The sequence below is a fragment of the Vombatus ursinus genome, unplaced genomic scaffold (assembly GCF_900497805.2).
Source record: "Vombatus ursinus unplaced genomic scaffold, bare-nosed wombat genome assembly UNPS02014923.1, whole genome shotgun sequence".
NCBI classification, from domain to species: domain Eukaryota; kingdom Metazoa; phylum Chordata; class Mammalia; order Diprotodontia; family Vombatidae; genus Vombatus; species Vombatus ursinus.
This window is the reverse complement of record NW_020954701.1, coordinates 517957-542301: the sequence shown is the minus strand read 5'-3', so window position 1 is coordinate 542301 and position 24345 is coordinate 517957. Positions and strand designations below refer to the sequence as shown.

Below are 24345 nucleotides of genomic sequence, written 5' to 3'. Positions count from 1 at the left end.
TCTCAATATAGAAATAAGAAATACAAAGAAGATGAGCTCAAACAAATCACATTTGTTCAATGAATTTAAACAAACAGAGCAACAAGATATTAGACAGTCTAAACCTTCAACCAACAGAATGAAGGTAGGGAACTTTCTTCCTTTAACTTTTTGATGTTATATCTCCTGCTCTCTGACATGTGCTTGTTAAAATGAGCAAGGACAAAGCCTAAACTTGAATTCATTGTGATCCATTCCATGGGAAAACCAGTAGAAGTAATATATACTCTGATGAAGTACAGACTGCTAAGTTTTAAAGGCTTTAGAATCAATAATACCTACTAATTCACAGGCAACATAAATAAAACCCTGAAAAACGGAACTCAAGATTACCCCAATTAGAATCCTGAAACTTAATAAGCTTTTAAAAATACAAAACAAAACCTGTTAACAGCAATCTAATTTAGTCCTTTGCATGATTAGTTCAAATTGGTGATTCACATCACAAAACCTCTCTAAATGTAAAAGGATTGATAAGGGCAGAGAAATGAGGAAGCATACACCAGTATAAAAAGATCGTTTTAATAAAGCATGGAAAGCAGCTGATTTCACAGATCATTAGAAATCCCCATTTAAAAAAAATGAAATCATCACAGAGTGGGTACAGGTTCTCACACTGCAGTTATCTATTTGTAGCCTGGAGTGTTTGGGGTCATTAACAAGAACATTATGTTACTGTGAAACCAAATAAAGATGATACATAACAATTCCTGCTGGATAGTAGAAGCACCACATTTTGAAACTATATTTTTGTCATAATATTTTACCCTACTTGTCAATGTGCCCAAGTCCTCCACGGTGCCCTAATTACCTTTAGAGAGGGAAAATGTCACCTTAATTAATAACCAACTTGAATTATTTACTTTTCCAGCAACACAACCTTAAAAAAAAAAACCAAACCACAAACGAAAATAATATGAAGTGTTCTATTCTCTTCTGGCAAAAAAAAAAGGCTTGTTTGTTTGTTTGTTTTTTGGCACCTATATATGGAGAAGGAGGAAGAAATACCTGCTACCTCAGTATTCCCTTCTCCAGCAAGCAGAACTGGTGAGAATACTGTATGTGTTATACAGGTTGCAAGACCTGTTATACAAGAGAAATAGGAGTGAACAGACTCTGAAGTATTTGTTTCTTGGCATAAGTACTGTAGAACAACGGGAAAATAGCTTGGTAACCCAATGTTCTATCTGAGAAACCAGCCTGCACACCTACATCGTGGTCCTTCTATCATGCACAGGCAGGAGGAGACTCCAGGCATCCAAAGGCATTATCCACCATGTGAGGTACACACATTCCCTATGAATTGTACAAGTCATCACATAGCAAATGTTAAAACGATTCACTAAGACTTATATAAAACTTTTTTTGTTTCAAACACAAACTTTGTGCACTTTATTTAAAAACAAAAAAAAACTGGCTTTTCAGATTTGTGATGTACCCTTTCTTCTCTACTTCCTTTGTACAACATTGGGAATAGCTACTAAAATTAATTTTAAAAAGTAAACATGCATTTGGTTGAACCTTTTTGTGAAACTTTTTTGCTTCCCTAAACACAGGCCATCTGACATGACATATTTCCAATCATACAAATATCAATGGTATGTCTTTTCTGGAGGGGGATAGAAAACTGGGCCATCTTCACAGACAGAGAGCCCATGACTCATGGAAGTCTCATCAGTCAACAAAGCATCTTGCAGGAAGGGGGAGTATACCCCTGGCTCAGTACAATTTCTCAAATGTAGGTCTTTGGTGAAACAAAATTCAATTTGACCAAGCGTTTGTACTTCTTCTTCCTAGAAATTAAAAAAATTTTTTTTTTCAGAAAACATGTCCTTGTTTTTGTTTTCCCCCCAAAATCATATGGAATCATGAGAAGCAGCATGATGTAGTGAAGAGGTCACTGGTCTTGGAATCAGGAAGATCTAGCTTTAACACCTAATAGCTGTGTGATCTTTCATGGTTGTATAACCTCCCTTCCAGTTCTAAATCTATGATCCCATGAGATTTTCGAGCTGAGGAAATAGAAGCCAAGTGGTTAAGTGATTTCCACAGTTACTGATGACCTCTCTTCTTTGCCAAATCCCATGGCCTTTTCTCAATCCTCATTCTTCTTGACCTCTCTGCAGCCTAATGTCTACTGTTAATCACTCTCTTCTCTCTAAGTTTTTGGGACATCACTCTGTCCTAGTTCTTCTATCAGATTGCTCCTGCTCAGTCTCTTGCTGGATCCTCATCCAGAAGTTAGAGTATTACGTCCTGGGCCCTCTTTTGTCCTCCCTCTATACAACTTCACTTGGTCATCTCATCAGCTCCCATGGATTTAATTACTCTCTGTAAGCTGATGATCCTCAAATCTACCTATCCTCCTCCAAATTTTGCTGACCTCTACTCTCGCATCTCCATCTGCCTTTCTGACATGCTCAAATTGGATGTACAGTAGACATCTTATAAACTTAATATGTCCAAAACAGAACTTATTATTTTTCCCCTACACCTTCCCTCTGTTCTACCTTCCCAATTCCTCTTATTCTCCTATATCCAATATGTTGCTAAGACTTATTTATTTCAACTTTGCAACATCTCCAGTGCATGCCTTCATCACCTCAAGCTTGGATTATTACAATAGCCTGCTGGCTCAAGTCTCTCCCCACTCCAATTCATTCTCCATTTAGCCACCAAAGTGATCTTCCTAAAGCCCAGGTCACCTTCCTACTCAATAAACTCCAATGGCTCCCTATCACCTCCAAGATTAAATACAAAACCCTCTGTTTGGCATTCAATGCCCTTCATAACCTAGCCTTCCCCCACCTTTCTAGTCTTCTTATTCTTTATTCTCTTTGATTGAGTGACACTGACCTCCTCACTGTTCCATGAACAAGACACTCTATCTCTTCATCTCTGGGCCTTTTCTCTAACTGTCCCCATGCCTGGAATTCCCTCTCTCTTCTCATCTCTGCCTATCCCTGACTAACTTCTAAATAAAATCCCATCTTCTACAGGAAGCCTTTCCTAACCCCTGTTATTTCTAGTGCCTTTCCTCTCTTAATTATTTCTCATTTATTCTGTATATAGTTTATTTGTATATATTTATTTGCTTGTTGTCTCTCTCATTAGACTGTGGACATCTTAAGGGCAGGAACTGTCCTTTGCCTCTTCTTGTCTCTCCAGCGCTTGGCACAGGGCTTGGCACAAAGTAAGCATAGTAAATGCTTGCTGACTGACATCCCTAAATTATTCAGTTACCTGGTGGCAGAACCAGAAGTAGAACCTGTATCTCTCTAATGACAAATCCTTTTCTTTTTTCACTATTACTACTTGGTTGTAAAATGGGTAGAGATCATCCACCATCCTGATGCCTCCAAGATTATACCTACAAAGAACCTGGGCAGGTCCTAAATCAAGCTGGAAGATCATCTGTCAATACAGTGCCTGCCCTTCAAGGACTACCCTGGGTAAGTGGAGAGAGGCTTACCATCAGAAGGCTGGCCACCAGTCATTGGTTTGGGGGTGAGGTTGGAGTACAGATGTTGCTCTCTGCATAGGTGGCCTTTTTTTATACTAAAGTTGAAGTACTCAAGCCATATTTTGAATTGTACAGGGAGGAATTTTTATTTTTCTGGTTCATTAAAATCCTAACACAAAAACGTAAAGTTTGTATACACATATAAATACATTCAGCTAGGCACACATACATACATACACATGCACACACATACCACATGTGTAGTTTTTTTCCTCGGACGTATGATATGTAGGGCCATTTGGACAAATAAGCCCTTCGTGAAATACTTACTACTCAAACTACTTGGGAAATCAGGATTCCAGTTTAATGCCATGGAACAATTATGGGGAGGAAAAGGTATTAAACCCACTGTCAAACCACTCCCTTCTAAAATAAAAGCTTTTAAAAATCAAATGCAAAAGCACTTGTTATTTGACTTATTTCATACATTAGAAAAAAATGTTTGGCAAATCACATCCACTAAGGAACTTCTCTTTATTTGATCATAAATGTTGTTTTTGACTTGCGAGAATTCTTCTTTTGTCCTACTAAAGGCCTTTGTCTAAGAAGCAAAGTCATTTTAGGCTCTAAAATTATATCTATGGTAATGCACAGAATCATACCTAGGAAGGGGAACCTCAAAGATTCTAATTCTATTTTCATTCTGACTTATCAGTGAGACCTTGGACCATGGATTTAATTTCTGTCAAATTTACAGAAATGTCCTTGGGAAGAGAAACAACAGAACTTAGTGCCTGGCGGGGGGGGGGGGGGGATAAGAAGAAAGACAAAATTGTAAGCTCCCTCCCAGAGGTCTGGGGGTGGGGCTCCTTCTCCACCCTGTCCTTCCCCTTGTTATACCCTGAGCAGGAGCAGCCCTGTGCTGATATGCTGGAATCTTTCTCTGTCCAGACTCATCAGTTAAGGAAGCCTTTTGGGGCACACTTGCCTTAGGTGCAGGTTGTGGTTCAAATCCCAAAGTATAAAAAGTCCCAGTTGTAGCTCTATATACTATACAGTACATCTATCAGTATATACCTATACATATAAGTGTACACAAGTATATCCGTATATGTATGTGTATTAAAATATCCATATATAATACATACACATAGTATATCTGTATCTCTCTCTATATATGTATAGATAGATAGATAGATAGATAGATAGATAGATAGATAGATAGATATGTATGTATATGTTACTAGGAAAAATAATGCTGGACCAGGAATTGGAAAAGATTCTAATTCTATTGTCTCTCTGACTTATCAGAGAGACCTTGGACCACGGACTTAATTTCTGCAAGTTTATTTCATCATCAATAAAATCGAGACAATCATATTTTCCTTCCTTCCAGGAAGCTAACACGTAATAACATACGTGAAATTACTTTTAAAAGTATAAAACTACAGAACTGAATGGCAACTGTTGCTACATATGTTTTAAGCAATTACTTCCATTAAAAGGGGGAGCCTTGTTTCCTCAAGCCATTGTTTATCACCTTAGTACAGAATGTAGGAGGCTTTTGTAAAACAAAATCACTTTAAAACTTTAGTAACATAAGTTGAAATAGAATAGAAACAATCTATTAGATACTTAAAGGAGAGAGATACATGGGGAAATTAAGGCAATATAAAGCCAAACGATATCAATAAAATCAGTTTTTAAAACATTTAAAAACAAATTTATTATGGTCTAGTGAAACTACCTAGTGTTATTGTACATAACATTTTCTCTTAGTTCAGTTCCTGTAAGAAACCAAAACTTACTACCACAGATGAGAGGGCACATATGTCTCATAAACATAGCAAAACTGAAAGCCACACAACTATGGGACGAAAGTTCTATTTGCCCCTTATCAGTTGTCTCTTTCAAACTCCTAATTTAAGAATTAAAGGTTAAAATTAAAAGTTAAGCAGTTTAAAAACTGCAGGTGCCTTCCAATGACTGGACTTGATCCCTGAGCAGTGCTGGTGTATGGTTCTTCCATTCCAGCCCTTCTTTAAAGAGTTATCTATTCTTCTGAGTGGGAGAAGAGACTAATGAAACTTTTCACCAGCATGGTAAGGGAAGAGAAATTACTTGTTTAAAACACACTCCCTCACCCGACCCCACCCCCACTCCTCTCTGTTCCTGAGAATTTTATGGGAGCAACTAAGCTGAAGAAAATATGACTTAATATTTTTTAGTCTCTGAACGAGTGTTATCAAGCTCAATGAAAGAGTCAACTCAGTTTTCCATTGCAGAGATGAAAAAGAAGAAAAGAAAACATACTCTACCTGTTCTGGTGGAAGGCACTGAATTTTTGGTACTACCCCATACACACTTGTGAGGGCATTCTTAATGTCTACAATCTGAAATTAAATAAATCAGTTAATGTCAACTATTTAGAGTTAATGTAACTATTTACATTCTTTGGATTCGGACCCATTTGACTCTGAAATTCCTTATTATACTGTAGCATAATACTGTATGTCCATGAGATACACATAAAATTATCAACGGCAGGATAGATGGTTATACTACCAACAGACCTTCATCTCAAATCAATTACTATTTATTAAAGTGTCTATCATGTGCATAGAACTGTGTTTGGTGCTTGGCTTACAAAGAGGAAAATAAACCACAGTTTCTGTGATCAAAGAACAACATAGACAAACACCAGCTTCAATAGACTCCCTCACAATGTAAATGCTTTTACTGTGTCTTTAAGAGGATTTAATAGACTGAGGCTGAAGGGTTCGGTTACTTGATTGATTAATGAGAGATCTTGCCATTTTAGCAATTAATGTGGAAATATCAGAATATATTCCTTTTTTCCTTAGAATCTGACGTAATGAGAGTAAAGAAGGAAAATATACTAGTAACAAGTGGAGGGAGGGAGGGAGAGGGGGAGGGGAGGACGAGGAAGAGGAAGAGAGAGAGACAGAGACAGAGAGAGAAGATCATGTGAATGTGGTCCACCTCAAACCTTTGTTACAAGTATAATATGACACAGAATGTGAGGGAGGTGAAGGAGAGATCTCGTACTTTAGGAAAAACATAAGGATAGAGAAAAGCACTTAGTGAGAAGTATTAGGGAAACTTTCATGGAGCAGGTGGTATTTCAGCTGACCTTTAGAGGAAGGGAAGGCTTTCTAACAAGTGGCAATGAAGAAATTCATGCCAGACAAATGAGTAAGATAGCAGGCCCAGGAGAGAGAACAATCATACTTGACAGTAACTTCTAACAACAGCAAAAACTAGGATTTATACACTATGTGCCAGGCACTCTGCAAAACATTCAATTCAGATGTTATTTCAATTGATCCTCACAACTCTGGGAGGTAGGTGCTGTTATTATACTCATTTTACAGATGATGAAACTGAGGCAAACAGAGGTTAAGTGACTTGCCCAAGGTCACACAAGTGGCTGCAGCCGGTTTTGACCTCAGGTCTTCCTGAGACCAAGTACTCTCTCTACTGTGCCACCTAGCTGCCTGGTTAGGACGAGGAAAGAGGAAGGCAAAGAAATTAAAGGGATTCTAGAAGCAGAAGCATTTACATCTTCAACCATAACTGTCCCAGGATCAATTTATTGAGGACTTATCTTCACATGTAAGTCTCACAAGTCGAGAGCTTCTCACTCTCTTTCCTCAAGCCTATCTTGCTGCTTTGCCACAAAGTGCTGCTGCTAATTCTGCTTTCATCGCTTCCTTTTTCTCCCCTCCCTACAACCATGAAGCCCCTCTCATTCCCACAAGCTCTCTTTCCTTCTGCCCAGCTTTCTTGCATCCTATCCCCCTCGCTCCAGAGTTAACGAATCCCAAAGACGGCAAGGACGTCAGACACTACCTAGTCCAGTATGCACATGAACAAGCATCCCCTCTGAAACATTATCACCACAATAACTATAACCAATAAAAGTGCTTGGCCAGCCTCTGAGAGACAACTCAGAGTGAATGAGAAGCTACCCCACTTGAGGCAGCCCATGAGATCTAGCTGATAGGGTGTTTTTCCTCATATCAAACCAGAATCAGCCTATCAGCAGATTTTGTTCTAGTTTTATCCTCAAGGACCAAACAGAAAAAATCTAATACCTTTTCAGTATGATAAGTTTTTCAAGTATCTGAATATTTGAAGTGGTCCCGAAATATTCTCCTGGCTCAACACCCCTAGTTCTTTCAACCAATCCTAAATTCGGGCGCTCAAATCTTAACATAGTACTCTAAATGTGGCCTGACCAGAGCAGAGTAAAACAGCACCATTACTTCCTTCATTCCGGATACCATGCCTCTCTCTTAATGCAGCCTAAAATATTTTTTTTTTGGGCTGCCATATCACTCTGTTAACTTGTGTTGAGTTTTCAGTTTGCTATCAGACACACACACACACACACACAGAGACTTCTTAGATCTTCAAATCCCCTCTTTGCTACTTACTCCCTATATCACCTTGATCAAAACACTTAAAATTCCTGGGCCTGTTTTCTCATCTATAAAACATGAGGGCTGGACTAAATGGCCTTTAGGTTCTTTTCTACCTCTGCAGCTATGGTCCTATGAAGCCTCACCCCATATATCCAATCAATCATCCAGTCTTGTCAATTCAACCCCTTCTCTCTACTCAAACAACCCCCACACTAGGTCAGGCCCACATCACCTCTCTCCTGGACCACTGCACTAGCTTCCTAATTGGGTTCCCTGATTGATCTATCTCTTACTAACTGATCTTCCACCTATCTGCCAATGTGATCATAGTGTAGCACACATCTGATCATGTTGCTATCTTGCTCAGGAAGCTACCCTGGCTGCCTATTACCTTTAGGATCTAGTACTAACTGCTCTGTCTGAACTTTAAAATCCTTCACCACTTAGCTCCATCTTACTTTTCCAGCCTTAGTATATATCATTCCCCTTCATTCACTTGCCTATTCAGCTAAAATGGCCTTCTGGCTATTCCACATCCATGCCCCCACATACCCACCCCACCCACACTCAACCCCCTAATTGATCTCTTGCCTCCAGTTTTTTGTACATGTTACCTCTCTTCCTTGAAATGTACTCCTTCCTTACTTCTGCCTCTTAGAATGAAGTTATCTTCAAAGCTCAGCTCAAACAGCATTTCCTCTACGAGGCCTTTCCTGGTTTTCTTCTCTCCCACCTCTAGCTCTGAGTGTCTCTCTCAAAACTGCCTTGTGCTTATTTTACATATATTTATTTTTACATATGTAAATTACTTGATGGAATGGACTTCCATTTTTGTCTTTCTATCACTATCATCTTTCTCAGTGCCTAGTACATAGGTGTTTAAAAAATGCTTATCAGTTAACTGATTGGTATTAACTCTTTCAAGATTTATTATTTAACCTGTTTCCTCATCTGTAAAATGGGGATAATAATAGAATCTACCTCCCAGGGTTGTTAGGAGGATCAAGTGAGATTATAATTCTAAGGTGCTTTGTGCACAGTGCCTAGCACATAATAAGCCTTATAGAAATGTTAGCTGCTATGATGAGGATGATGATGATGACGACGACGATGATGTCTCCAGATCACAAGTTCTGGACACAAGTACAGATCATAATGGAAAGCCTTGTAAAGATCACAATCAGCAACACCCAGGCAGAATTATTTAAAGGACAACTGCACTTCTTTTGTTTTCCACCGGCACTGAGAATGTCAACTGGAATCACTCAAGTAGAAAGTAAGAAGGACTGTTTTCCATTTTGCATCCCCAGCACCTAGCATGATGTCTTGCCCATGGAAGGCATTTGCTAATTATTTGCTGGATTGTATTGGAGTGGAGTGGAATGTAGTTATAAATTGGAAGGCAGCCACTAGAAACAAAGCCAAAAGAGCTGACTCATTTCACAAAGCTGAATAACTGTCAGAGTCTTTCCATTTAAGCCAGTGAAACCCTAGGAGTTAAATGTTCGTAATCACTGAATCATTTAAACAGTCTTGATGTTGTATTCAGCATCCACTGGAAATGAAACACTAAAAATGAAAATTTGCATGTAAACGTAAGAGGAGATGAAAGATGGTTTGAGTAGAACAGCTCAGAAAACACAATTCTTGCTTAGTTAAGGCTGAGATGGTTTTCAGGGTTGTTGGTCTTATTACGTGGCATATTAGTTAACTATGAGGCTTAAAAGTAAGAAACTCACCTGATAGTATTGGACAGATGGCTCTATCCCCAACTTCAGGAGCATACTAAAATTAAAAACAAAAACAAAAAAGCAATGGCACTACACATCTTTAGAATTCAGATATATTTTCTTCTCTTTTGTTTACTCAAAATATTATATGCAAGACGTACAAATAAGAAAGTCTAAAACAGATCATAAGAATTAGGACTATCTATCTACTATATCTATCTACTATATAGATAGTAGATAGATACAGTAGGGATAATCTAATCCAAGACATTTTACAACTAAGGAAATTGAGACCCAGAGACATAAAATGGGTTTTCCATGGTCACCAAAGTAGCAAGTAGTTGAGCCCTGATGCATGTCTAGGGCCTGACTCCAAATCTAGTACTCCGCTAGACAGCAAGATCCTCAAGGGCAGGGACTGTTTTTTGCCTTTTTTTTCATCCCTAGTGCTTAGCACAGTGCTTGGCACATAGTAGGCCCTTGATAAATTTTTACTGACTCAATGCTACACAAATAAATGCTCTTAATGGGATTGTCGTTGTTGGGTCGGTTCAGTAGTGTCTAATTCTTCGTGACCCCATTTGAGGTTTTCTTGGCAAAGAGACTGGAGTGGTCTGCCATTTCCTTCTCTAGCCCATTTGACAGATGAGGAAACTGAGGCAAACAGGGTTCAGTGACTTCCCCAGGGTCGGTCAGGTATCATCTGATGCCAGATTTAAACCAAGCCTGGAGTTCTATCCACTGCACCACCCAACTGCGCATGGGATTACTTTTTCTTTTAAATCACTTTACGAAACAAGAAATTTAAAAGTACAGAAGAAATTATTTAGGTCTTAAGATTTAAGACAACCTTATTTGGTCAAAGGTTGAAGTACCTTCCGTCTTCAAATATTTTCCAAAGCAGCAGGTTTTAACTTGTTCTAAGAAATCTTATTAAAACACCATGTAATTAATTTCTTCTCTGGGCTATGGAGGTAGTCAACCATAGACTATTTCACTGATTCTCAGCTTCATCATCCCAAAGAAAGTAATTTGCACATTTTTCATGAAGCCTTCCCCGGACTATTCCAGCCTAGAGGGATCCCTCTGCAAACTCCCCCCATGAATTCTTACCATCCGTGCCACTCATTTGACACTTTCTGTGATGCTTTGCTCACTTAGTTCACCCTGTATGTATGTCTGATTCCCTTAGTGTAAAAGAAACTCAAGGAAAGAGTCCCCCCACAATCAATAAAGGTTATCAATTGTTGGGATAGCTAGATGGTGCAATAGACAGAACACCAACGCTGAAATGAGAAAGATCTGAGTTCAAATTTGGTCTTAGACAGTTACTAGCTGTGTGACCCTGGGCAAGTCATTTAATCCTGAATGCCTTAAAAAAAAAGTTTATTGAATGAAGACTACACAGGAATTTTATATATATATATATATATATATATATATATATATATATGTATCTGTAGTCATATGAAGTTTTTTACAAAAAGGCAAATATTAATACCTATGTTTTCTTTTCCTTCCTCCCTCTTTCTTTCCTTTCCCTCCTTCTTCCTTTCATCCTCCCTCCCTTCCTTCTTTCCTTCCTTCCTTCCTCTTTCCACCATCCTCCCTCCCTTCCCACTGCAGCTCAGAATTCCTGACGTCAAGTACTCCAGCCTCAGCCTCCCCAGTAGCTGAGATTATAGGTAGGTATGCCCATCTCCTTCTTACCCAAACAGCTTTATTTTCTACAGTATCTCAATCCTTTCTGGTAGTAAATGATTCTGAAACAAGTATGATAGTATGGTAGTGGAAAGAATACTGAAGCTAGAGTCTAAAGACCTGGGTTTGAATCTTGGCTCTGCAGCTTACTTAGCTGTGTTCCCTTTGACAAATCCCTTTCCTTCTCTGGGCCTTATTTTCTTTCCTCTTCTGTAAAATGAAGAGGCTACATTTGAGTGGCATAATGGTTAGAGATCTGCACTTGGAATTGGGAAGAGCTGGGTTCAAATCCTGCCTCTGATTTTCATTAGTTGTGTGATCAGGGGATAGTCACTTAACCTCCCTTATCTTTGGTTTCTTCATTTGTGAAATGGGGAGATTGGCCTAAATAGCCAATTGAATATATCCTTCCCAGATCTAAATCTATAATACTATTATCCAATGGACTCAAAATTAGGGTGCTTCTCTGATCACCTAACATACATACAATGAATTAGAGTCTGTGAAACATGAAGATTATAGACAGGTTTTTATATCTCTTGTACTTATACTTCTACTTTCAGAAATGTAATTTCATAATACAGTCACTTCCCTAAGGGCTAAAAACCTAGTTCTACGTGGCTACCCTAATGGCCCTGTATTAAAGCTAGGACAGTGGGAGAAGGCACTGTCCTTTCTGTCAGCACTGAATATTGCCTCATCTAGGTAAACTAAGGCTCCCTCAGACACTCCCTCAAACACTCGCTCTGTTCTCCGCCTGTCTTTCCCTCAGTTTTTTGATGCAGGAGGGCATGTAAATGGTGGAGAAGATGGTCTCTCCTCTTGATTCCAATGAAATCGAGGAAAAAATCAATAATTTCTCCTCGACCTTGATTCAACTGACCAGGCCGGTCCTTAGCTGTCAGATTTGCAGGGAACACAGCACATGCAAGTGGCTTTTGAGCCCCTGATCCTGCTGTTTTGGCCTCATTTCTAGGCCAGACAAGCATGCAGGGTTCTTAGTTCCTTTCATCATCAATGCTTTTATTATAGTGAAATAGTTTTAAAAATATTTGAGAGAAGACTGTGGTTTACTAGCCATTGTTAGGCTATTTGTAATTCAAACAGCTTGTCTTAGTCACAGCAAATCCCTGACAAATGAGAATAATATGAAGTAATCCTTTGCTAATCAACCATATTTAACTTATGTGATTCAAATCTGTTTAAATGATGAATAAACTTACATCAGATCCCTAAGCATGTGTTCCAATCCCTTGCCAGATAAAAGCATCCATAAATGAATATTTCATCCAATTTCATACAGATGGATATTCTATTTAAACTTAATCAAAAGCCATGTAACAGCTGGGATTCATACTGATAGAGGTGACTACACTTGCTAGAATATAAAAGGGGCAGGGTGCCTTTTACAGTAGATGAGTGGTTCCATAAAAGACAACCTGGGAAAAAAGCTTTTAAAAAAACTCTTTAGTACACAACAATGTTTTTAGGTTTCCCCTTCCCTCCAAAATGTACACAGTAGAATAAAAATAAATAAAATTATAATTTGCATTCCATTCCAAACTTAAGTTGCCATTCGTACTATATAAATGGTAATTTATAAGGCTGACATCATAGGACCCCAGTTATTTTACAAGGTTACTGAGAGCAGGAAACTATTCTCTATTTTATTTTTATTCTCTCATAGCACCTGATACAGGATAACACATTAAGGCACTGGTCATCTACTCCAACCTCTTTCATTTAAAAAAATGAAGAAACTGAGTCCTAGAAAGGTTAAGTAATCTCCCCAAGATTATACACATAATAAATAGCAAAGCTAGGATGCCAACCTCAATTCTTTGACTTCAAATCCAAAGCTCTTTCTACTTTACCTTGAGGGAAGGAAGGAAGAAGGAAGGGAGAGAAGGAAAGATGAAAGAAAGGAAGGAGGGAGAGAGAAAGGAATGAAACACTCATTTATTAAGTTCCTACTATGTGCCAGGCAAACTTCACAAATATTACTTCATTTGATCCTTCCAACAACTCTGGGAGGTAGGTGCCATTATCCCCATTTTATATTTGAGGAAACTGAGGCATAAAAAATTTAGGGGACTTGCCCAGGGTCACACAGCTAGCTAGCAAAAGTCAGAGGGCACATCTGAACCCAGGTTTACCTGACTTCAAATCTAGTACTGTGGCATCTTGCTGCTGATACTGCCCACAGTAGGTACTCAACAAATATTGATTGAACTGACAAGCAGGTTGGCATTATTTAACTAAATATCAAAAGAAAAGTGTAGAGATGTTTTTAAAATAAGTATATTACATACTAAAGTAATTATAATTAGATTTGGGTGGGTACAAGATGCAGCATTTTGGTAGAATTTATAATATAGCACTTTCTTTATTACCACAACTCCCCAAATATGAATATCCAGACATAGACACTCAGGCAGAATACCTTCCTTCTCCTAAAAGAAGGGAGGGTGGGGAGAAAAGAGGGATAGATTGGGTGAGCAGGATCTACCCCTTCTTGTTCTTGGGGTTGTAACAAAGGGAGGTGAGGGGATAAAGCAGATGTGTTATTAGCATTCAAAGTTGGAATGTGGGACACATTTTCCCAGAGAAACAAGGTTATAAATGATGTTTAGGTTTTACAGTACATAAATACTAGAATTCAGCTATACTTTGAAGTTTTTCTGGACTTAGACCCTAAGTACTACCAATAACATTATTTCCTTTGGAAAATGGAAATAATGGAAAATAATTGAAAATGGAAAATGGAGTTCCAAGTGCCCAATTTATAAAGATTTTTAGAAGGCAACCATTTCATTGGATGAGGACAGTTTGTATTGGGTCTTTATTCTGGGAAGCTCAAGTCACTTTGCATAAATTACTTCTTATTCTGACCATACAAAGTGGGGTTTCAAATATGGCAGTGCCAGTTTTTAGAGGAGGCAACTGCAGTACCGAGAAGCAGCATCGCAAGTTAGACGCAAGGATCAAGAGAAGCACTGTGGATCTTATATTTTATTCATGATCCTCTGATTCCTGCTTTGAAACATACGTCCTTCAAAGGACCGACTAAATAAATATAGCTTGGTTGCTTTTGAGATGAAAAGATGGATAATGACTTGAGACCTAGTAAACCTGTAGCATATGAACAAGGTGAAATGTTGTACTGCTGGGATCCTACATATGAAATGTTTCTTTAATACTCTACAGGAAAACAATGTGCTTTTTTCACTATTTCCCCAAGGACAAAATGTACCTCAGCATCACATTTTTTTTTTTTAATGTAGAAGTCAAAAATTGATTCATCTTTCTTTTTCTTACAAATCATTACTGTGGAATTTGTTTGTCTCAGAAGTTTTTGTTTAGATGTCAAAAGCCCATAAACAGTATCTATTTTGTTTCACTTACTTCATAGCCATAAAAACAATGATAAAGCTTCAAACCAAAAATTCCCAGACATGCAGAGTAGACGGATCAAAGGATGAATGCCTGAAGAGATTCTGACAACCTGGTTGAAAATATACTTGTTGAATGGGGGAGAGGAGAAGGGACTCAAACCCCTCTTTGTATGGTTTGATTTCTTTGCATCATTTGATTAAGAGGGCTTGCAAATCAAACCCAATACAACTAGAAAGAGTCACACGCAACAGGAACAGGAAATGCCATCTTGTTTTGGATATACAGAGTACATCAAAGGGGACAATACAACTATAGATAGTTAGGCCTCTGCAAGAGCCATCATGGTTATTAAAGGCAACAACACAAATATAAAGTGAAGAGAGAACATACCTGTTGAGGTCAAGATTCTTATAAAATTCCAGACATTTACCGAAGTATTTTTTTTGAGAATTTAGAGCATCCAGCTGGGCTGCACATGTTCCATGCTTCTCCCACTCATGCTTCCTGTAAGAAACAAAGAAAAATTAAGAGTATTAAAAAGTCTCCGTGTGAAAAGAAAATTGGAAAAGACACATGATGACAACACTTATATTTGTTTCCACAAAATAAACCCACTTCATCCTACTGCTCTTTCAGACAGGTTACTTCTCCAGCAAAGCAAGAGAGATTGAGAGTACTCACAACATGTATGATTCTGAAGTCCCCTCAAACACAGGCATAGGCTACTTGGGATAACATTCGACAGCCCCCGTAGAATGCCCTCCTTTCCCTCCTTTCATTGCTAATCAGTTCCAATTCATTTCTACGATTACAGCCTGCTCAATCTGCAATAGACTTAGGGTGAGAAATATGAAAATGCCATTGTTCAAACACCCACATATTCACTAGGAGATGTAAGTCATGTGTTCTCATGCAGATAGCTAGTATTTTACAGTCAGAGCATTTTACAGAGACAGTAAGGATAGACAGTCATTTTTCAGCAATGAGGCATGAATAGATAAGATAACTCATTCCTAAGAAAAATGCCTTGGAATTATTTAGTCTCATCCTCTTCTCCTCATAGATAGCTTTTATTGCTCAGAAACACAATAATGGTAATTCAAAAGAAGAGAGAGAAAATCCACCCACCTACCCCCTAAACTGTCTTCAAACTTAACAGTAAAATTTTTCTTCAAGAAAACTCATTTCAACAATTTAAATCATGAGCTTTGATCTGTCACATAAGGTATAGGGTATTAAGTTTATCTAGTTCCACAAGGAGGGGAGAGAAAAAAGTTTATCAGGTCATCCAAGAATTAAGTTAAAATTAACAAGCATTTATTAAGTACCTACTATTTACCAGGCACTGTGCTTAGGGTTTTATTTTTGTTTTTACAAATATTACCTCATTTGATCCTCACAAAAAAACTTAGGAGGGAGGTACTGATTTTACAGATGAGGAAACTGAGGCAATACAGAGGTTAAGTGATTGGTCCAGAGGCACATAGCTACTGAATATCTGAGTCTGGATTTGATCTCAGGTCTTCCTGAATTCAAGTCCAGGACTTTATATACTGTGCCACCTACCTGCCTCTAGCTATTCATGCCCAGGAAGGATAAATGCATGCAAATGAATAAGGAAATCAGTTGATTGAAAATTACTTGGCTACATACAGTAATAAGGGGGATTCTGTGCTTGTTAATGCTACCTCTATACCACCCACCCATTTCTCAACATCTTGCAAAATGACTAGTTCCTCCCCATCACTCTTGTGAAACCACTTTCTCCATGGTCACCAATGACCTCATTCAAAACCGACTAGCCTTTCTTAGACCTTATTCTTCCAGAGTTTGCAGTAGCCTTTGTCACTGTTGACTCTCTTCCTTCTTGATTATTTCTCCCTTTGGTTCCAAGATGCTGCTCGCTCCTGCTTCTCTTCCTGCCTATCTGACTTTCCTTCTTCCCTTTTTCCATCCCCTAAATGTAGGTGCTCTACCAAATTTGCCTTGGTCTTTGTTTTCTAAACCCTTTCTCTTGACCATCAACATAATGGGTGTAGGAATTTCTTGGGACAAGGTAAAATAATTCAATTTATTGACATACAATTAATCTGGCAACTTTTTACATTTTTATAAACTTTTACTGTGTAGTGTTTCCTGTGGTTTTGATATATTTCAGCAAAAGAGCTTTAAAAAGGATAGAGGAATGACTCATTTTATAGATTAGGGTGCGAGGGGAAGAAATGTACATGGTAATTTTTTCATGTATTTAAAAGGAATAGCAAGTTGTACATAATAGATTTGCAGTTTCATGTGTACCATCACTTTTTTAAAATTCTACTATGTTATAGAAATGCTTGTTTTATTTCACAAATTAAAAATAAAATAAATTTTTTAAAAGGATAGAGGAAGTAGAGAGTATATATATGTACATATAAAATATATACACATATATATGCATGTATATACATGTCTATATGCATGTATATCTATACACACGTGAACATCTGTATTTCCATATCCCAAGTTATACAGAATAGAGAGCAGCCACAGAAAAGGAATAAAGAGGAAATTAAAAGAGAGGACGATACTGGGGAAGAGATAGTCATAATCAAAACAAACTTCCTGAACCTGAAGGGGGGATTAGAAGAAAAAAGAAAAGAACAAGAAGCCAAGTGGGTGCCAATCAATTGGAGAATGACTGTACTAATTATGGTATATAAATATAATGGAATAAAACTGTGACATAAGAAACCGACAAAAGAGAAGACTTCAAAGACTATAACAACAAAGATGAAACAGTCCCTGACCTCAAGGAGAAACCATTCCATAGGGAGAGACTACATGGTCTCCACCAATGGAGGTAGGAGAGACACAACATTATGTGTAGAAACAAAACCAGTTTTATATAATCAGTTCAACAATCAAAATGTATCTGGCTCTGTGCAAGATTCAAGTCTTAGCACAAATTCTCACTTGAAATAAACAGAACACGCACCAGATACTGTCACCTCAGGTTTATTCAACTTCACATTATGAAGTAACCACAATAAAAATCTAAAATAAAAATGAATTCAGGGTTGGAACTAATCCAAAGTCACCCAACTTGTTATGGTTGCCACTGGTTTTTAAAATTTCTTTAACCTTAAAGAGAAAATGTCACTTTGAAGGACAGGTAAAAGAAAAGACGCATGACTAGATCGCATAACATAAAACAGTTTCCATAGCAGCTTACAGAATTAAAAGATGTTGGCAGTAGATAAGATCTTAGCATCCAATCCACCCCTTTCCTTTTCACAAGAATTGTAAACAAATCTTTTATACAAGGATCTGCAGTCATCGAGGACATGTTTGAATCCCACCTCTAATACCTAATAACAGTGTGGCCAAAGGGCCAGTCACTTGAGCCTCAGTTTCTTAATTTGTAAAATAGGGATAATAACAGATAAAATGTCATAGAAATGGAGAAAGGGAGTAGATTAACACTCTTTCCAGCAGCAATGGCAATATTTATTTGAAGGTTATTCTTAGCAGCAGTCAAGAACACAGCCCAGGTAAAAAAAAGGGACAGGACAGTTAGCTAGATAGTGGGTAAATACTACAATATTTACTTCCCAGGGTTGCTGTGAGCCTCAAAGGAGACAGTACATGTAAGGCACCATATAAATGTCTGCTATTACTAGTTAAGGAACCTGGAATCCGAAGAACTAAAAGTACTTACCCAAGGTCATAGAGCTAGTTCATAGATTTAGAGCTGGAATCGACTTAAGAATCATTTAATTTAACTCTCTCATATTACTGACAAGGAAGCTGAGGTTGGTGGACTTAGCCAAAGTCACAACAGTACCAGCTGGCAGAGCCCAGGTTCAAACCCAGGTCTGCTGAATATCTCCCATGATTCCCTCTATTTTTAGCTACACTTGACTATAGCTTGGATTGCTGCTGTAGATAAACTTCCCTGCTTTCCTTTTTTCTGCTTTCCAGCTCTGAAACCATAGTCCAGAAAATAGTGTCATTGCTGCTAAGAAGAATGTGTTAGTGTACTTCCTGTAACTGTACTCCACTCACCATTCCTGTGACTTTTCAAACCAAAACATCCCTTCCTAGACACCACTCCCCTATAAGAGTTATGGCCCCTTATTAGAATGGAAGCTTCTTAGGAGCAGAGATTGGTTCACTTTTCATTTGTATCCTCAGACCCAGTGGGTGGCACATCATAAGTATTTAATAAACACTTATTTATTCATCTGTTTATATGGTTATGTCCCTTCCCCTTACCAGTGATCTTGGAGATACAATGAAGGGAGGTGGCCATTGCTCCAACCAGCTTGGCAATCAATCAACCAATAAGCATTTATTACGGGCCTGCTAGGTGCCAAGGCTGTGTGCTAAGCACAGAGATACAGATACCAAGAGACACAGATTGCCCTTGTGGATCTTATGTTCTACTGGTGAGATACAACTTATTTACAGATACGTAAATAGATGTGTACACAAAATAAAAACATAGTTCTGGGCACTGTGGGGGAATAGGGGCAAGTAGGGGGAGGGTGAACGGACTAATTGTTACAGCTCAGGGCCTAGCACACAGCAAGTACCTAATAAATGCTTACTATTAGCATTGTCCAGTCAAGGTCTTTTTGGATCTGACCCTTATCATCCAGGTTTATTACCTTATCTTCTTAACAAGTGCTATACAAAACATTGATAAGCATGTCACCAAAGCCTTTATCTAAGTCATTGATAAGAATGTTAAACCTTAGAGGCCCAAGCACAGACCACTGAGGCACTCCACTAGAGACCTAATTCCAAGCTGAAATTGAGCCACTGAAGATTAATCTTTGGGCCCAATCATTCTGCCTGTTCTGAATGTCACTGTATTATTATTATATTCTACATAATCTTGTTTTATTTTATAAACATTGTCACTTGAGGTCAAAAATGAAAAAAAAAAACAAACAAAATCTATCCAAACAGAAACAATTATTTCCTGATTAGCTGTCCCTGTGCTAAAGAACTGCCACTTTTTAATACATTTCTAAAGAGCCTTAAAAATAAAGACATAATTTGAACAAAACATCTTTCTTTCTTAATAAAACCAAATGAAATCAAGTAGGAAAATATTTCATAGTAGAATAAAAATTTTGCAAGGTAGCTTCTACAAAATTATGCCCCTTTCCAGTAACACTACGAAATCCAAATAATAAGACTTGGGAGACAGAATTACTAATTTTCAGATTTACTTTTTTCACTCAAACAAAATATAAGAAAACTGTAACTTACTACTGAATCCTAGAAGATTAAAAGTCATTTTGACCTTGTTAGAAATCTTTACTCTGAATCATTACATATTTTTCATTAAACATAACAGGGCCTATCATGGTATTTGGAACACAGTAGACATTCCATATATGTTTATTGATAGATTGATTACTAATTTATCATCAGTTAATATCTCATTGGTCTCTGAACCGAACAGTATAATCATTACAGCATTCATATTTTTAACAGTGAACTGGTTACCATAGTTTCTTTATTCTTTAGTACAGTACGAAATATAATATGAAATGCTTTTTCCTGGTGCTATCCCATGTCAATGCAAAATACTTGGTTTTGTTTTGTTTTGTTTTTCAGCTAAAAACAAGGTTTATTAAAGATCCACCATACTGACCAGCCTCTTAAGGAATCTGAACATTTGTGAGCTATTGGCTAGATTTTAAGAATCTGAGTCTTTGGCTAGATTCTTAAGAATCTGAGCATTGGCTAGATTTTAAGGATCTGCTTTGCATAATACTTGTTATCTCTCATTCCATATTCTAAGACAGATGCTATGCTAAACAAAAGAACTAGCCTAGATGTGTTCTATACCTAGATTAGCTATTTTTAAACTGTTATTAAAACTGATTTTCTTTTTAAAATTCATCCTACATAAAGGAAAATTTCAAGCTACAGTCATAGTCATCTCATTGTAAAGCCATTTCAGTGGAACAGCCATACTCGGGGAGAAATTTTCCACCTGAACCCTACAACACCATTGAAGTAAAAGTGACTTCCACACCACTTCTTTCCAACACAAAGCTTTTCCTGACAATCCTCCAAAGAAATACTTTCAGGTTAAACTCATCTCTGAGAAAAGTCAGACTTCATCTTGGGGAAAAAAAAAACCAACCTGGTTTCATTGTTGTCTGCATTATGAAAAACAGAACTTAGAATGGGGAAATAAAGAGGCATCTTGCCTTTAGCCAATCTAATTTAACAAAGGGAATATTAGGTTTAACATCTAATGGATATTGAAGATTTGGCATGATTTTATTAAAGCAATTATTTTTAAAGTTATCTTCAAATTAACAGATTTCAAAGGCATGGAACAAAGATGTAGCACTGGAAAGGAACTTAGAGGCAAACTAGTTCAATCACCTTCGTTTTTCATATGAGGAAACTGAGGCCCAGAGAAGTGATGTGATTTGTCCAAAGTAACACAAGTAGCAAATGGAATGGAACCCAGTCATCTCTGACTCCAAAACAAAACACTCATTTAACTGTAACATAGGGCCTTTCTCACTTTCAGTAAAACTCAGCTTTTTCTGAACATTAAGGGGTTTAATTGAAACAAGCTAAATATTTTTTTCATTATAAATACTAAGCTCAGCCACCATTTTTTCAGTTATTCAAATATGACAGCATTTATTTTTCATGAACCCGTTTTACCTTTTTCCCAAGAAAAGTTCAAGAAAGCAACATCCTCTTTCAGAATAAGTTTTTTCCTATCTAATAGGAAGTCAAATTTTTGTTGGCATTCAAATATTTTATACTATTAAGTCATGACTTTACAAACCCAAAATCTAAGTGAAAGAAATAAAAATAATGTAATTAATGTATGATGCTAATATGCAGTAGTGACAGAAAGCATGGTACAGTGAGTGGATAGAAGCTAGGCTGCCCCCAGAGTCAGAAAGACCCAGTTTTGAGTCCCACCGCTAACCCCTATTTGACCATGGGTGAGTCCCTCAAATCACTGAGAACCTCAGCCAACTCTGTCATTGGCAGTTACCCCATATATCAAAATCAGTTTTCAGATATTATCAATTCTATCTCCACAACATCCCTGGCATTCATCCCTTTCTCTCCACTATCACCTACCGCCTGACTGTCTCAATAATTTCCTAATTGTTATGTCCATAGTCAAGGTGATAGGTGATAAGGACCTTCTAATTGGCTTTCCACTTCTTTCTCATCTCCAACCAATCCTTCATCTAGCTACCAAAAGTATTCTTAAAGCACAGAAACCAAGTCACTCTATGATAAACTTCAGAGCTTCTATAACACATATAGGATCAAATATAAACTCCTCTGTCATTAAAAACCCTTCACTGCTTGTCTCCAACCTATCTTTTCAACCCTATTTTACATAATTCCCTTGATGCACTTTTAGGTCCAGATCAATTAGACTTCTTGCTCTTCCTCATACACAACATTTTGTTCCCATCTCTGGGCCTTTGCCCACAGACTGTCTCCCACTTCATAAGAGAAATGATTATTAATAACTAATTATTCAGGGAGATTGAAAGTTCTCCCTTTCTTTTCTATTTTCAAAACCTCAGTCTCTGATGGTGGAGTTAAAACTTCTTCTTTATCTGACCCAACCATACAAGGAATCTCTCAGGTGAATTCCATTCAATCAAGCTTGGATGGACACAGATCCTTTTGCCTGGATAGCCCAAGGCTGGGGGTGGTCTGAGTATAGAGACAGTTTCTCTATCTCTAGAATTCTATCTCTCAAGGGTGATATGATGTCATTCTCAGCCCCTCATTTTAATATAACTCATGTCCTATTATGTTAGCCAATCAGAGTTGGTTGCCACTCTTCTTCCAAAAGAACATATAAGCTCTGAGCCCACTGCCATGATTGTCTTTGGTCTAAGAGAGTTGGCCAAATGACCCTCCTTTTATTAATAATGCGCTGGCCTTATTAATAAAATGATGAAATTACCCAGAAACTACGTCTCTTGAAATTATTTTAATTGCCAGCTTAAAAACTACCTCCTATATGAGGCCCTTCCTAATTAATTATTCCAGTTTCTAATATCTAACCACCCAAATTGCCTCCCATTTACAGTGTCTATATTTGGGATACACTTCTCTGTTTACAGTTCGTCTCCTATAAGATGCAAGTTCCATGAGGACAGGAAACTGTCGCATTTATGTCTTTGTATTCTTAGTACACAGAATTCACTTAATAAGTGCTTGCTGATTGACTGATCAAGATGAGAAGGCAACCTGCATTGGGAGAAGGAAGTTTCCACATTAGCTCCTTACACAGATGTAATCACAGGTCCAGACCATATGCACACACATAAACCACATTATATATGTTACTTCCATATTCATATCCTACATCAGAAAGTCAAACAAAAAGATTATAAAAAGGAAATTCCATTTATCTATTTTTTTTACATGGGAGAAAGTCACGCAAAGAGTTACATGACAGAATCATTTCTATACAGCGTGTTTTTCAAAGTTTTCAGCTTTGGAAATAGATAGAATCTTCTGTTTATGCTTCTCACGAAAAATTTTATTTAACACTTCACTTATAACATTAGTCCTAACTTGTTTTTTAAAAAGCAAGAAGAGTTCTTAAAAGTACTTGGACTTACCAGAATTGGCTGCGATTAGGAGATGGATGGATTACATCAGGCCAGAAATGCCTCATGTCAGGCAAAAGATCCTGTTCAATTAAAGGAGAGAAAAATCCATGCATATTTTAGTGACACAAAATCAAGAAGGGAAATTTGGTAAATGGGTACCTTAATATATCTAAGCTACTTCCATTAAGGAACACAAAACATTTTGTGATTATTCCACCCACCTAGTATCTAGGAAGAGTTCTCTGAATGCTAAATTGAAGTAGTAACCAAAAGCTGGATTTCAAAATGCTACTTTCCAATTTTAGTTCTGTTAACATCCACAACCAGTAACCACAGCTGCAAGAAGAAATGATGACCAACCTCTGGGCATCAAATGAAAAACAAAAGTTCAAGCTAGTGCTTTTAGATTTCGTACCAAGGAAACATGAGTAAAGAACTAAGCTTTGGGCTAGTATGTGAGGATGGAAGAGTTGTCCTTTTCTACACCCCAAACTTCATAGTAATAATGGAAGACAAAGTCTGGCTACACATGACTCAAAGTCCACCATTTTTTCCACAACACATAATCCATTTAGCATAAATAGGGGCACAAATTTTGAGATGGAAAGCCCATCAAAAGCCATCCAGTTCAACCTCTTCCTTTTAAAGATGAGGAAATTGAGACCTGGAGAGTTGGAGTGACTTGCCCAATGTCACATAAGTAGTAAACACCAGAGGTGAAATCTGAACCCAGTTCTTCTGACTGGACAGCCAGGACTCTTTCTGCTTTACCATTCCCGAATATAAACTTCAGGGCAGGGACTGCTTTATATTCCCAGTACCTAGTGTGGTGCAAATAATAGGTGCCTAATAAGTGCTTGTGGATTTAGTGATTGATGGGAGCAGACTTTAAGATACACTGTTCTCAGATTTCGTCTAAATGTTAAAACTGTTCAATTCAGAGA

The 24345-nt window shown here is 37.6% G+C and overlaps 1 protein-coding gene across 1 annotated transcript in view; it reads right to left on the bottom strand.

Moving 5' to 3' along the window:
• Window positions 1–541: 541 nt before the first annotated feature.
• Window positions 542–24345, bottom strand: part of RNASET2 (ribonuclease T2) — a 45374-nt gene continuing 21570 nt past the window's right edge. Inside the window, exons 6-10 of the mRNA XM_027843549.1 lie at window positions 23411–23481; window positions 15168–15281; window positions 9690–9735; window positions 5821–5895; window positions 542–1832 (exon numbers count right to left, since the gene is read on the bottom strand). Coding sequence (XP_027699350.1) covers window positions 1632–1832; window positions 5821–5895; window positions 9690–9735; window positions 15168–15281; window positions 23411–23481 — 507 coding nt within the window. The 3' untranslated portion in view covers window positions 542–1631. The remainder of the gene's footprint in view (window positions 1833–5820; window positions 5896–9689; window positions 9736–15167; window positions 15282–23410; window positions 23482–24345) is intronic.